This window comes from Eleginops maclovinus, chromosome 6, assembly GCF_036324505.1.
Source record: "Eleginops maclovinus isolate JMC-PN-2008 ecotype Puerto Natales chromosome 6, JC_Emac_rtc_rv5, whole genome shotgun sequence".
In the NCBI taxonomy this organism is placed as follows: domain Eukaryota; kingdom Metazoa; phylum Chordata; class Actinopteri; order Perciformes; family Eleginopidae; genus Eleginops; species Eleginops maclovinus.
The window spans coordinates 14,299,029-14,313,422 of record NC_086354.1 but is presented as its reverse complement, the minus strand read 5'-3'; the positions used below and the strand labels follow the sequence as shown (position 1 = coordinate 14,313,422).

General features: G+C 38.8%; 2 protein-coding genes across 2 annotated transcripts; both read left to right on the top strand.

The window, feature by feature from the left end:
* The first annotated feature begins 24 nt into the window (after positions 1–24).
* rab6bb (RAB6B, member RAS oncogene family b) lies at positions 25–6,781 on the top strand. Its single transcript, XM_063885112.1, has 8 exons — positions 25–235; positions 2,768–2,826; positions 3,418–3,471; positions 3,919–4,024; positions 4,186–4,297; positions 4,455–4,548; positions 5,065–5,131; positions 5,757–6,781. The coding sequence occupies exons 1-8, from the start codon at positions 166–168 to the stop codon at positions 5,819–5,821; spliced, it is 627 nt and encodes a 208-aa protein (XP_063741182.1). The 5' UTR covers positions 25–165; the 3' UTR covers positions 5,822–6,781.
* A 1,887-nt stretch (positions 6,782–8,668) lies between these two features.
* Positions 8,669–14,394, top strand: aire (autoimmune regulator). Its single transcript, XM_063886577.1, has 13 exons — positions 8,669–8,815; positions 9,026–9,200; positions 9,284–9,430; positions 9,528–9,593; positions 9,680–9,802; positions 10,330–10,430; positions 10,537–10,658; positions 10,764–10,833; positions 11,275–11,412; positions 11,542–11,660; positions 12,523–12,604; positions 12,713–12,796; positions 13,458–14,394. Exons 1-13 carry the CDS (start codon positions 8,669–8,671, stop codon positions 13,539–13,541), a joined length of 1,458 nt encoding a protein of 485 aa, XP_063742647.1. The 3' UTR covers positions 13,542–14,394.

Genomic DNA, 14,394 nt, shown 5'->3' with positions numbered 1-14,394 from the left:
GAGGTCGCGCATGCGCAGAAGTTCCGTAAATTGACAGGAGGATGCTGAGCTGCATTCCCATCATTCTGTGAGTAGAGGAGGATCCCCCTGCGCACCCACAACGAAGGAGACGCCGAGCAATAAGAACATATAAAATAATCCAAGTTGAGCTCTTTATCTGCCACTATGTCAGCTGGAGGAGATTTGGGGAACCCCCTGAGGAAATTTAAACTCGTGTTTTTGGGCGAGCAGAGCGGTGAGTCAGATCTTTGGGAGGTTTCGGTGTTGACTCCCCTCTATTGCTTAACATGCGTATATGTGGAAGGCCATGTATGTTATCCTTGTTGATTTACAAAGTTTTATCTGAATCTAAAGGATGTGGCCGGCTTTGCTAATTTCACGCCCATGGACCTCTGGGCACAATATGTGACTGTAGAAAATCTGATTACCCGAAGAAGAAGAAAAAAACCGCATGCATGTAAATGTCACCCTTGGATTTACTATAACTATCATGACCACTCAATGCTCATTGCCCTGAATAGCCTTAATAATTGTTAGTTGTCGCCAATTGTCATAATTCGCATCATAGCAGGCGATATGAATTCAGATGTTTTGATGTACTGCAGTGACCGACAAAATATTCTCAGCCTGTTTTCAGATAACCGCTATAATTCTCTCACATCGCTTATTTCTAACAAGAACAATCGTTTAATCCATTACATGACAGTGTGTAATAATTTCCTTTTCCTCTGGGGTATTTCTTTTATTTGGAAAAGATAATAAACAGTCCCCCATGTGTCAGTTCGGGACACACCCTAGGCTGGCGATGTCTGTAGCATCTCTAAAGCTCGCAGTCTCCGGTTCAGTCCCACACATAATAAAATATAAACGAGCTTGACAGCGCCACAGCATTATTCTATGTTTTCAATATGCCATCTTTTTTTTTAGGGTGGGGATGACGGTGTGTGTTATTTAATGTGATGGCACAAATTCGGGAGGTGCTGATCGATAATGGTTTAGCGCTGTAAAGCTGCCTGAATACGTGTTCAGACACCAGACATCCAGAGTGGCAGCAGAGGAACACACATCCCATACAATACAGCAGCAGAATACACATAAATAGGCTTAATATGACAACAGCTTGACTGGTGTCTTACATTGTAAAGCCCCAGTGTGTGTGTGTGTGTGTGTGCTGCATGTCTATGAGGAGGCTGTGTGTCGACTTCGAGCCTCCCTATGTGTGTGTGTGTGTGTGTGTGTGTGTGTGTGTGTGTGTGTGTGTGTGTGTGTGTGTGTGTGTGTGTGTGTGTGTGTGTGTTGTGTGTGTGTGTGTGTGTGTGTTTGTGTGGCCTGCGCTGCAATGTTGCTGTCAATGGTGCTGTATCGAGGCCTGGTGTGGCCACTGCCCATCACTGGCTTCAAAACCACAGCTGTCTGCCCTGAAAGACTCTGCATGAGGGCCTGGGGCCTGTTGCAAAATTCCACTGCTCAGTCATGTTGTAGATGTGAAGTAAAATGGTGCTAAAGATGGTGGGATGTAAATAAGAATCTGGTTCACCTTGATCCTCTGAGGAGTCACCATGATTCACACCGACATACATCTGTTTGCTTTAGGATGGCCTTGTGCATTTTTAGTGATAATTATCAGGCACAACTTCTCTTTTCCTTATTTTTCTACCACACAATTTTTCCTCATCACTAAACGAAAGAATAAAAGAAAATAGAACCGAGTCAATTAGTCCATCAATCAATCCGGTGGTTAACAGAAAAGAAATCTGCAACCATTCTTTTGTCAATATCATGTTATATTTATAGGGACAATTAGATATATAATAATTTATTTATAGAGCTTTTCTAGAAAATGTCCACATAACACAGCATTTATGGCCTGATCTGGTTTACAATGCAGCCCTAGATGGGCCATTATAACAAAATACAACATTTGAAAATACATTAAAACAAAACATAAACCATCATACAATAATACAACAATTGAAACAATTTGATAGTCAATAAATCCTTTAAATTAATCAATTGAACAAACATTTCCTGTGAATGGTCAGCTCCTCTAATGTGAGGGTTTCCTGCTTATTTTGTATTTCTTCTCACTGTTGATGCGACAAAAAATTTGTCACCAGGCTCGATGTTTAAAAGGCATCGACTAAACAATGAATGGAATAATTAAAGAAATCATCTAAGGATGTTTTGATAATAAATATAAATTCAGTAATAGTCCTAAAATGCTTCATTAGTTTGTTTCCCTTTATGACCATTGCTGATTGCCAAGCATTTATTTCACATTGTTTCATAGTGAGGAACATTAACACATCTTTTTGAGCAGTGAAAAAATGTATGTTGGAAAACGATTCATTCTTGCAATATTGATAGATACTGATGTTAATTTTATCACATTCATTTATATACTTCTTCTCTTTAGAACACACAATGTAGACATTTATTTGGTCTACTAACGTTACAATTAAATGCACTGTTTTGCCATGCAAGGGAAGTTACTTAAAATTAGGTTTTTATCGAAGATATTAATCAATTTAACTTCAGATAATTTGCATTGTGGATATATGACTGAAACGGCAGATTTTGACTTTTCATGTCATATTCCTATTTCGAAATAGATATGAAATATATTCCTTCTTTTAAAAGTGATGGTTACAATGGCAGTGATTGAATGTTATTACACATCTTGACATCTTTTAATATCTTTCTGTCACTTTCTGAACAGACAAACTGTCATATCGTTATATTGAATTTACTTCTGTTTCTATTCCAGTGGGGAAAACATCTCTCATTACTAGATTCATGTATGACAGTTTCGACAACACGTATCAGGTAAGACTCGGACCAGCCTCACAAAAAAGAAGATAATGCATGATACTGCACTGAAGAAGTTACTACGTACACCTTGAATAAATTCTACTTCTTGCCATTTTCTTTGCCAATAATCCTCTGATGATAGATTTGATTAAATAGAGTAACACTAGTCACAATAAAGCTTTCAAATATAATAAGCCCTTTTTGGTAAAATAGTGACAGACTAACAGAATAATGTCAAAAATGGCTGTTTGATATGCAAATTACAAATCAGGGTTTTTATAAAATAATTTAATTTGTACTGCAGTTATCAAAAGGAAATGCTATGCAGTAATAGGCTTTTAGTAAAAAGAGAAAACAGATTTTTCTGTCCCTGCCTTTCTTAGGAGTTAGCTACGTAACAAGTCTGAATGATTGAGCCCTGAGGGTGATACAAATTGAATTCGTTTTTCAGTCTGATTCAATTCCAGGGCTTATTGGCTGTTCTTTTTGTGTTTTCCTTCATTTGAACAACAGTCAATCTGGTCTGAACAACTGATGGAGCAGGGAGACATTTAGCTTTTAAAATCTGTATAATACTGATGATCTTTTGTTCTTTCTCCACCGCAGGCAACCATTGGAATAGACTTCCTATCTAAGACAATGTACCTGGAAGACCGAACAGTAGGAAGCTTTTAATGTCATTTAAAATTCATGTAAACATATAAAGATGAATTCATGTTTTATAAATACTGTCCTTTAAAGCCAGTAAACCTTCTGAGTAAAAAATGTCCCAATTTCCACTCTGGTTTCACTAATCTGTGATTTGATTTCCTTAATAACTTCTCACTTCACAGACTAACACGATTATACTTAGCTTATTTCTGCTATTAATAGTCTTTGATCTTCTAGCCTAAGAAGTCAAAGTCCTTTCCTGCATGGATCATCCATTTAGCTGTATTAATAGTATTTTTTTGTCAGGATATTATGCTCGGTAAGCCTGCACACGATCTGATACTGGCCTATCACTTTGGATGTGTACTTACCCCAAGGCCTGGATAGACGGTGTGTAGTATGATGTTGAAACAGCTTCTGTGTGTGTGTGTTTGTGTGATTGTGGTGTAAATACAGGTAAGGCTGCAGCTGTGGGATACTGCTGGGCAGGAGCGTTTCAGGAGTCTCATCCCAAGCTACATTAGAGACTCTACTGTAGCTGTTGTCGTTTATGACATTACAAGTGAGTGATAATTTATCTATGAGCATGTATGCATTGTCTTGTATGTTTTGATCTGTCTGAAAAACAGAACAACCCAGTAAAGAAGCAATATTTTTACATGGGATTATAATATAGTTAACACAAAAAAGACTGGATTTGAACAAAGTGTCTTGTCTACACAGATGTGAACTCGTTCCAGCAGACCTGCAAATGGATCGATGACGTCCGGACAGAGAGAGGAAGTGACGTTATCATCATGTTAGTCGGCAACAAAACAGATCTGGAAGAGAAGAGGTGAATATGTCAGATACAACATTTAGCTAATGTAGTCTTTGACATGAAGATATTTTGTTTACTGAGCAGAAAGCAAGTCGTAAAATTCAACATGTCAGTACTGAATAAATTATGCTTCGATGTCATGTTGCTGAGCCTGGCCTGATTTTTCTTGCAGGCAAATCATGATCGAGGAAGGAGAGCAGAGAGCCAAAGAGCTGAACGTCATGTTCATCGAGACCAGTGCCAAGACCGGCTGCAATGTCAAACAGGTGAACCCCGCAGTTTCACCATATTTCTCAGCATTTTGGCCATCATTAACTCCAAGCTTTTTCTGCCACTTCTTTGTCTATCCAAGGTAATTCAAACATCAACTTCAATAGATAAAGGAATCCATATGTACATATATTGTAAATTTAGGTCGAATAGTATGCACATCTGACAATAGTGGGTGCGGTGCAAAAGTAGCAAACAAAAAGAGAGGTAGACTGTACCATGAATATTGCATCCTCTACAAAACATAGCTGAAATGTAACTTATTAAAACATATTAAAGGATTCATTCTGTATGTAAAACTAATTATATCTTCACAAAGAGGTTGCAGTTCATAAAGGATAAATGTAACCCTCCTACTCTTGTTATCTCTTAAATGCTCTCTCCTTTACTACCTCCTCTTTGTTAATCTTCTTTTTAATACCTAACTCTCCTCCTCTCCTCTCCTCTCCTCTCCTCTCCTCTCCTCTCCTCTCCTCTCCTCTCCTCTCCTCTCCTCCTTTCTCTCCTCATAGCTGTTTCGTCGTGTTGCAGCAGCCCTACCTGGAATGGAAAGTTTGGATGATGCAAATCCTGAAGGCAGTATCCTTTATAGCCGCTGTGAATTGCTGTGCCAAGAACCACACAGCCAAGAAACGGGCAGTTTATTTTTAATCTCTTAGAGGTTGTTGGCACCAGCACAAACAGACCGCCCTGCCTACTGTCTACTGAGGCATCAGCCATTAGATTGTTTTTGCCTAATTGAGGAAATGCATAGAGCCAAGAACGTAATGTGGATGCACAGGAACAGCACCACATAGTGGTCGTCTGGGAAGTGACTTACATCGAGGATACGTGATGGAGGATGGATAAGGGAGTAATTGAAAAGAGATACTTATCAATACATGTAAATTATTCATGGAAACATTATACATGAGACTACTTCATTCAATTCCTGAAATGTGATCATTCAAAAACGTACAACTAGTTTTCCTTTTTTAATACAGCCTATAAAGTATAGTACATACTGTACAGAGTATGTACATACATGAGGGGTATTATGTAAAAAAAAAAGCTCCATAAGGCCTTTTGTATGTCCAGAAGAACATACATTTCATAAAGGTTTAAGAACATGTGCATTTTGCCATTTTACTGTCAGATATTTTGTCATAATATTTGACTTTTCTCTCACCTATCCCCTGACTTTCTTTAACTCGTTTCTTCCCAGTGATTGACATCAATCTGATCAAACCGGCAGAGCCCACTGTCCCTGAGGGCGGGTGCTCTTGTTAATGCAGAGCTGAAATCGGACAGCTCCCTTCACACCATAGGCTTGTTGTGTTGCTTACTACTGGTTAGCTTCCAGTTGACTTCTCTAATTGGATATAGGATGCGGGCCTTGTATCTCATTGGACAAATCAAATGTTATCTTTCAGTCTTGTTCAGTTGTAAAATATTGTATACTTTGTCAATATGTAAGTGACTGGAGGAGAAAAGGGGAAAAAAATAGCCCAACCAAATGAGGAAATGAAAACGAACAAAAACAGTTTTGGAAAAATGAAAAACGGGACAACCAACAGAATTCTTTTCGCTGTTATGTTTTGTATTTTTTATATATAAAAAGGGAAAGCACCAAAAATGATGCCTGAACACAGAGGAAGAAATAGTGGGGGGGTCGGCCACTCTCAATGGCCGAACACGTCTGAATGTCTGCAGCACGCATGCACGTTGATCTGATCTTTGACTTGCCATCCAGGGTCTCCATACCCTGGAAGGAGGTTGACTATCTTAGAATGTTTTATAGCATCTCTCTATAGCATCTCATGACAAAATGTATCTCATTTGATATTCCCACAAGAGTCAACTTTCAGTAGGTTCACCTTACAGTAGCTGTGAAAATGTGGCACTCTATCTCTCTATGGTTTAACTTTTATAGAACAAACTGTACTGTGGTTGAAAAAAAAAGTAGTAAAAGACAACTTACTATCACAACTCCCCCTCCCTTCAAACACTCCTTTCCCCTTTCCCCTTTCCTCAAACCCTCTCTCCTTCCCAGTATCCCAATCCCTTCATCCCGTTAATACACATATAACGATCCACTGTAATGCACTGCACTGTATATAATAATGTAATATGTATGTTGTGAACGTCCCTCTGTAGAAGTGGTCCTTGTTCACCAGTATGAATAATGTAATAATGTTTAATGATTAATAAATTACAGATTAAAGGGCTTCACTCTCCTAACCATCAACATTTACCTGAAAGCAAAATGGTGTATTTAAACTATGATTTCATTTTCGGTTTCACAGATCTAAACATGTTACTTCTTTCACAAAGTTTTACATCCCTGTAGTATTTACAAACAACTAAGAAATATAGAAGAGGCCTACATCATGTAAGTATAGGGTTTCTCTAACAATTAAAGTAGCCTATATGTTTTTGAGTATCAACAAATGCCTTTGTGTGAATGGCACAGGTGTGGCAGATTGCCCCTCGACGATTTTGATTGGCTGTTTGCTGAGCACCGTTGTCATTAGCGCATAGTTAGCAAACGTTAACAGTAGCAGGTAGTTCATTAAATCCACATGTTGAAATGCAGAGATAAAAACAGATAGTTAAATAATTGTTTTTAGAAGCAAACTTTGCTGCTATATAAGCTGGAGGTAGACGAGAAGGAATGCCACTCTAATATATCTGTCAATTCCACTGGAGATGGTTAGCTTAGCTTAGCAAATGGACTGAAAACGGAGTAACAACTAGCCTGCCTCCTTCCAGAGGTGACACTATCCGGGGTCAGAGTATGTTGGGGTAAGTCACTGGATACTGTAAGAAAAGTTTTGCACTAAGCAAATAGGTATTTTTAGTAGCCCACAGTGAGCCTTAACTGATATTTAAATGACAATTAACTGAAACATCAGAGCATCATTTGACGAATGCTAAAGAAACATACGGTCAAAGTGCAGGTGAAGTAGTTTTGGGTCAATGATATGCCTTTACTTACAGACTATTGGCAATGGCTTTAAAATGAACCCTTACTTTTTTGGGGGGGATCTTTAGTGAAAGAACCCTGTGGTCCCTTATGAAAATTTAAATAAAGTAATACAAGGTTTGACAAAAATCTTTCTCAGAAAAGTACCCTATCATTTCATTTTAAATTGGAAAAGGGTAGCAAGAACAAAAATAATAGGCCATATTGCTCCAGTGTCTTTCATTTTTGTTAAGGATTGACTTAAATCAAAGAGTCACAATAATGAAAAGGATATAATAGAAGAAACTGCACAGTTTGGAAAGGCTGTCTTTATTGTTCTTGAGTGTACAAAGAATGAAGTTACACAGCAACCAACTATTTCATCAATATGCCGATCACTGAATTGTTGACACTGTTAATTTTTGTCATAATTATTGCACCAATCCTGAGCTCCCCACAGTGAGTCAGTGTCTGAAAATCTGATAGCTATGGGGAAGTTGTGGTGGAAAGAACCTTTTAAGAAGGAAACTGTCACATGACATTTTAAAGACATTTACACTAAGTCCTCCCGATACAAGAGGACAGGTATTCCCCTAGATGGACAGCTTTTCATACAACCCCCATGAGGGTCAACAGACGGAGGGAGACAGTTACTGCTGTTAGTGGACACGTGAACTCCACAGAGACACACTCAGACAAGATGTGGAAGGGCATTGGTTCGATTTCCATAAGGGTGAAACCTTCAATGTGGAGAAAAAAACCTCAGCCACTCAAAATCAGTGGCGTCAGTGTTGTACATATGCATAGTAATATGTGTGTACATACTTCTGCAACAAATGCCCTTCACATATGTTTTGCTTTTCTCTGATTTATATCCTATAAAACTGAATATCTGTAGGTTTTGGACAGACAAAACAAAACATTTAAAGACAACACCTTGGACTGACAAGCTGATGGACATTTTTCGGTTTACATTATCCATATCTATTATATTAGTAGACTGAACAATTAATCTAGAAAAAGCAAATGTATCAATAATGAAATAAAGGTAAGCAGGAAACGACGCACCTGTACAAAATGTTCCTCCCTGAGAAGGACACACCTCTTACATCCGAAGTACTTCTTATATGATCTCGGATCAATTTGGAGTTCATTCACACACAAAGTGGATCATGTCTAGAGTGGAAGCTTTTCGGGACACAAGCCTCCGCTCTCTGCTGAGGGGGCTGCGGACAGATATCGCCATGGCGGTAGATGACCCTTTCCCTCTTGTCTACGGGTTGGTGGACAAAAACATCATCACTGACCAACTACTGAAGGTACGAACAAAAGCCTTTTTTCACTTGTTATTCCACATTGATTACAAGAATTTGCCATTTTCGCAACGATCAAACACTGAAAACAAGCTGAGGCGATGTAATGACATTATTCTCCTGTTTTGTAATTGAGATTATAATCCAGGAGCATTCTTTTAGATTGCGACAACAATTCAGACTGAGGAGGTCACATACCCCCTGTTGTTTTCATAGGACACTCTGGAGAAGGAAGGCAGTGAAGGGATCCATAAGGCCATGTACTCCCTTCTGTCCTGGGTCCTGGAACAGAGCAGATCCACCATCCAGGCTTTCTGGAGCAACCTGTCCAAAGAGTACAACCTGGACAGCTACCCTAAACTGCAGACGCTGCTCACTAACCTTCACTCCAGTCCGTAACATTCAAGTTTCAACAAAATATTTTGTCAAAAGTTATAGTATGAATTTATTTATTTTCTCCCATCTTTTTGACAGAATGGGATGCAGCAGATGCCAGAGGTGAGAAGAAATCGTCTAAAAACACAAAAACATCTCACATCAAGAAGAGGAGCCACGAGGACAGAAAGACAAAATCATACTATCTGCAACCTCAGTATCATGCCAAAACAAGCGATGGACCAGGTTATTTCCCATAATGCATCGGCCCAGACTCTGATTTCTAACAAAGAACATGTTTAAGCTCCTGATGATGATGATGAAATGTGTGTGTTTTCTCCAGGGGGCAAAGTGAGACTGTACAGAGTGAAGAGTGAAGCTGCAGTCCCACTGCCAACATCTGGAAACAGTAATTACAAATCAGTCATATTCTACAAAATATGTTTATATGATAATTTAATATGACAGAAACATTGAACCCTAGTTCTGCCACAGATGCGGTGTCATCTTCTGTCCAGAGACCAGTCTCTCTGTCCTCCTCTTCCTCCTTAACTGAGCTGCTAGTCAGCCATGAAGCCACAGAGAAGATCCATATCCAACAGATGTTTATTTCAGACGGTAAGACTACAAATATCGATAAAACTACCCAGCAGGTTGAAAGGTTAACTTTACAAATGTAATCCAATACATTTACCTATTACCTGTTGGAAAACCTAATCCAAGAATCACAATATAAAAGTAATGTAACCCCAACACTTGATTTACATGTAGGTTGGCAATGGGTTCTTTAGGAGTATTAAAATGTGTGAATGTGTTGCATGGTTCTAACCACCATTGGCCTGTGCCAGTAGCAAGATAAAAAGCAGAATATTCAGAACAATTACGCTCTCTTTATCGTGTTGTTCCTCGACATAGACTCTTCACACTTATCAAGAGAAAACCAACGAAATAAAAAAAACCTGTAAATCCACGTATTAGTGAAAATGATGTGTATCTTTATGATCATTATGATGTACAAATAATTTTTTTTACTTTGCTTTAATTATATTGAAGAATTCAAATGATGCGTCGAGCTGGATCAAATAGCATAGTATTGAAATAAGCAACTATTATTTTATCAAATCAATATGGTTGTCTTTTAACAGGAATACAAGTGGGTGAAGAGTTTTACCCGGAGCAAACAAATGGAGCATCCGAAGCTGCTGAGAACATGTTTCACCACCAGGGGGAGACAAACGCACGCATGGTATAGATCCTCTCAGCCTTCCCTCATTCACAGTCACATGTATTTCCTTATGAAGTTGAGTTTGTCTACTTATGTGTCTTAAGTGTTCTGTACCTCTGTGTTTAAGGTTGAGTATAATGATGATGAGTGTGCAGTGTGTAAGGACGGGGGGGAGCTGATTTGTTGTGATGGATGTCCTCGAGCTTTTCATCTGACCTGCCTTGTCCCTCCACTCACGTCTATACCATGGTGAAGAATGAAAGATTTGAATCACCCTCTGACTTTGTGTCATTTATTGTTACGTTAAGCTTTGAAAATAAGTTTTAATGTATCATTATATTTTTTTATTTGCAGTGGCAGGTGGCAGTGTGACTGTTGCGGTGGCAACAAGGTGAAAAGAGAGATGGCCCATCACCATTTACAAGTAAGTATCAGAAAAGGAAATATATAAAGACTGTATGCATTCATTAAAATGGTTTGTATTTAGTTTTTTATTTTCTTTAAAAAGCTTCCACACAACATGATATCATATTTTCAGATCATAATGGTTATTGTTTGACTCATTGAGTAATGGACAGTACTATTAATGATCTGCTTCCTGAAATAAATAATATTTACAGTTATTTTCATGATCGTCAGATAGTCGGTTAGTTAATCAGTTGTTTAATTGGTTATTGTATCCTAGTATATTACATTTATTGTATTTGTTATGGGCATCACAGTAGCCTTAAACACACTGCTTTTTAAAACTTTATTATCTGATAATACATTTTCAACAATAAAGTGTTAAATTAGTTTTTAGTCGGAATGGTTTGTGCTCGATATTTTCCAGTACTGATCATGGTCATAACATTTTACATCACAGCCACTCATTGCCCAGACCCAGCAAACAAACACAAGCTCCAGTAACTCCATCATGGACGTCTCCTTCTTCTCCTCGCTCTCATCCTCGTCTCTTACTGCTGTCGCAGCGACTACAAATGAGCTCAGTGGCCGCAGCCAGGTAAAAACTCGATGATCTGATTGGTGCTGCCTTCATATTGTCACTCATTTTGCCATACAGAAAAACTGTTGCTCTGACCATTTGGTCACTCTGTGATGTTGGCTAAAACTGCATCAAATGTGTGTCCAGTGTTCAGATGGAGATCTGCTCAGTGTGAGGGAGGTATGCGGTGTTTGTAAGCGAGAGGGAGACCTGACTCCCTGCCTCCAGTGTTTGCAGCGCTTCCACGTGCATTGCCATTTCTCCAAGTAAGACACACTCTCCTCACTATCATTTTGTCTATACGTTTTCAAAAGATGACATGCATACTTCCCACAAACTTGACATTTCTAATCTCCGCCTCAATGTGATCCATGCATCAGAGTGTAAATACGTCCTCGCTGATAAAGACCTTCCCTGAATTCCTGTTTGTGTTTGTGTTGATCAACAACGTGCATTAAGGCTCTAATCCTTATCTTGCTAATGGTGACTAATGGATTTTAAATGGACAGTTGCAGCAGGGTGTGCAATTTAATGTATACTCATGATCTGATTATGAGACCATGGGCCCCGGGGCACAAACATGTAAAGGGACCCCTCCCCTCAGACATACAGTGAGAACAAGAGCCAGAGATTTGGTTGTTTTGTGTCTTGGGTTATTGTGCATCTCTTACCCGTAGTTGTGCACCTCTTTGTGGACTTTTTGTGTCTCTTGTTACTTCCCAAGAGGCTCTGGCCCACTATGTCCTTTAAGTAATCTCTCCATGTGTAGAATGCAAATAAAATTCAATGATAAATCTCAATATTACAAGAGATACTGAACAGAAATGAAACATTTTTTAATCTGTGATATCATGTACTTATTAGTTTTTGTGTGATAGTTGGTGATGAATTTGAGATTCCTTAACCTTTTGTAGCAGAACATGAAATGTAACCTGAAACCTCATTGGAGTTTGCAGCATTTTATAAATGTCAAATCATTGCATAATACCTTTTACATGATGAGCAAACAGTTCAGTTTTCCATCTGAAAGCTATTGCTCAAGAGTGTTGCTCACATATTGATTGACAGTAAAGAGAAATGTACCACAGAAACACTCTGACTCACCATCTGTGTGTTTGTGTTTGTTAGAGGGAGATCCATCTGCTTGTCCTGCTCCCTGCCCTGGGGCGGCTCCGCTGGGAGGGAGTCTGAATCATCCAGAGTCTTACAGGTGTGTCTACACGTGTGTTTACACATGATATATATAATATATATATACATCTTCATTATCCGAGTATGATGGATTGTAGGATGATGTGGATCTTTTGTGTGTGTCTAGCTCGCCCCAGCGGTTCATGATCAGACCCCCTCTGTCCCTGAGCCCGTCCCTCATAAAGATGAGCTGGACTCCATCCTGGGAGACGTGAGTGAGGCACAGTTACATGTCGATAACACAGATGTAGACATGATATATGAATACAGCCATGCATGTCACACACACAGGGAATGAGTTGCCATGAAGCTGCTTGTTTTCCCACAAAACAACGCCTCTTTAATGCATGTCAGGAAGGCCAGATTCATTAACTGTCATTGTTCAAATACTACCAACATACTCTTAGTTTTTTCTTCAGAATAGACAATATGCGTTTCTCACCTTCTGGTTGTTAAAATGTTTTTACTCTTAAAAATCTATGAATTCTTTATGATTATAAGGATTGGACCTTTTTAGGGCCTCATATTCACCTCATATATCAAAAACTGTTCAAATACATACAGCAACTCTAACACATTAACCAACTAAGATGATTATAACGAGGAAATATTTGATTTTGTTTCCTGGCTGAACTTTTCAGTTGACTCCCACACGGAGGAAATGTGAATGTGATGACCGAATGACCTAAGACTTCAAACATACCCTGACATAATTTGATAACAGCAGTAATAATCTGATAACGATTGTCGCTGTGTAACATTATCGTTGTCACGGACATCATAATGTACAAGCTTGCCAAATGATGTCACCATGACTCAGCCTTGTGTTCAGAGATTGATCCCGCTGTTTGTTTCTGCTCTCTGGGTCCCAGCACGGCTCCATTGACAGCATCTTGCAGTGGGCTTTCCACAACATCTCTCGGCCTCTCCCCGACACCCAAGAATGCTTCCAGTGACCGACAGACAGAACCATGCACCTCTCACAGTTGGAAGTTATGCCATAAAGTAACAATAAGGACTTGAACATGGATAATTAAATGGAGATTATGAATTGAATGTCTGTTAGTGGCTGATTTCACATGGGATTATTTGTTTAATACAAATAATGATTTTACTTGAACAATAATGTTGTTCAAGTAAAAACATTGCATCCTCTCAAATCACACATTTTAAATAATATGTTTATAGATAATTTGTCATGGCTAAACTGCTGTCCCTCCAGATCCTGCGTTCTGTGCAATGTGCCATGTTGCCTTTGAGTTCCACTTTTTGTTTATTACAGCATTCAGCAGGGTTTGAATAATACTAGTGTTATATCGTGGAGCTTTAACTTGATCGAATCTTATTCAGGAACATGAATCATGTGGTTGACTGAAATAACAAAGCTCCTAAAACACTTGATTTTCAACATTCAACCCTCTACAAGAAAACATTTCCTAATACCGCAGGACATGCTTTTGTTGATTTTGTTATAAGTGTCTCAAGTCCGCGATAAATCAAACTATTGAAATAAACTGAGATACAGTGATCTTTCTCTGGCTCAGGGGTTGCGTGCCTTGCCCGATTGTTAGCCTTTCTGAAATGCTTGTACCAAAGGACATCATGAAGTTAGATGGACTTATTTTCTCCCCATGCTTTTCAGCTCCAATCCTTCCATGTTTTGCATCACAACATGACTAATTGTGCAGGATGTGGGGTCAGCATTGACGTAGGGTACTGTCAGTTGGCTTTGGACATCTTTTGCCAACTTTGCCTATCAAACTGAAATACATCCACGTCATAAAACGAGAAGTAAATCATTTAAGTATT

Excerpts from the sequence above, each read along its gene's own strand:
- rab6bb (XM_063885112.1), top strand. The coding sequence starts at position 166 with ATGTCAGCTGGAGGAGATTTGGGGAACCCCCTGAGGAAATTTAAACTC. Across the intron at positions 236-2,767 it reads GTTTTTGGGCGAGCAGAGCG|TGGGGAAAACATCTCTCATT; the intron begins GTGAGTCAGATC and ends TTTCTATTCCAG. Across the intron at positions 4,298-4,454 it reads ACAGATCTGGAAGAGAAGAG|GCAAATCATGATCGAGGAAG; the intron begins GTGAATATGTCA and ends TTTTTCTTGCAG.
- aire (XM_063886577.1), top strand. The coding sequence starts at position 8,669 with ATGTCTAGAGTGGAAGCTTTTCGGGACACAAGCCTCCGCTCTCTGCTG. Across the intron at positions 9,803-10,329 it reads ACAGATGTTTATTTCAGACG|GAATACAAGTGGGTGAAGAG; the intron begins GTAAGACTACAA and ends GTCTTTTAACAG. Across the intron at positions 10,834-11,274 it reads TGGCCCATCACCATTTACAA|CCACTCATTGCCCAGACCCA; the intron begins GTAAGTATCAGA and ends TTTACATCACAG.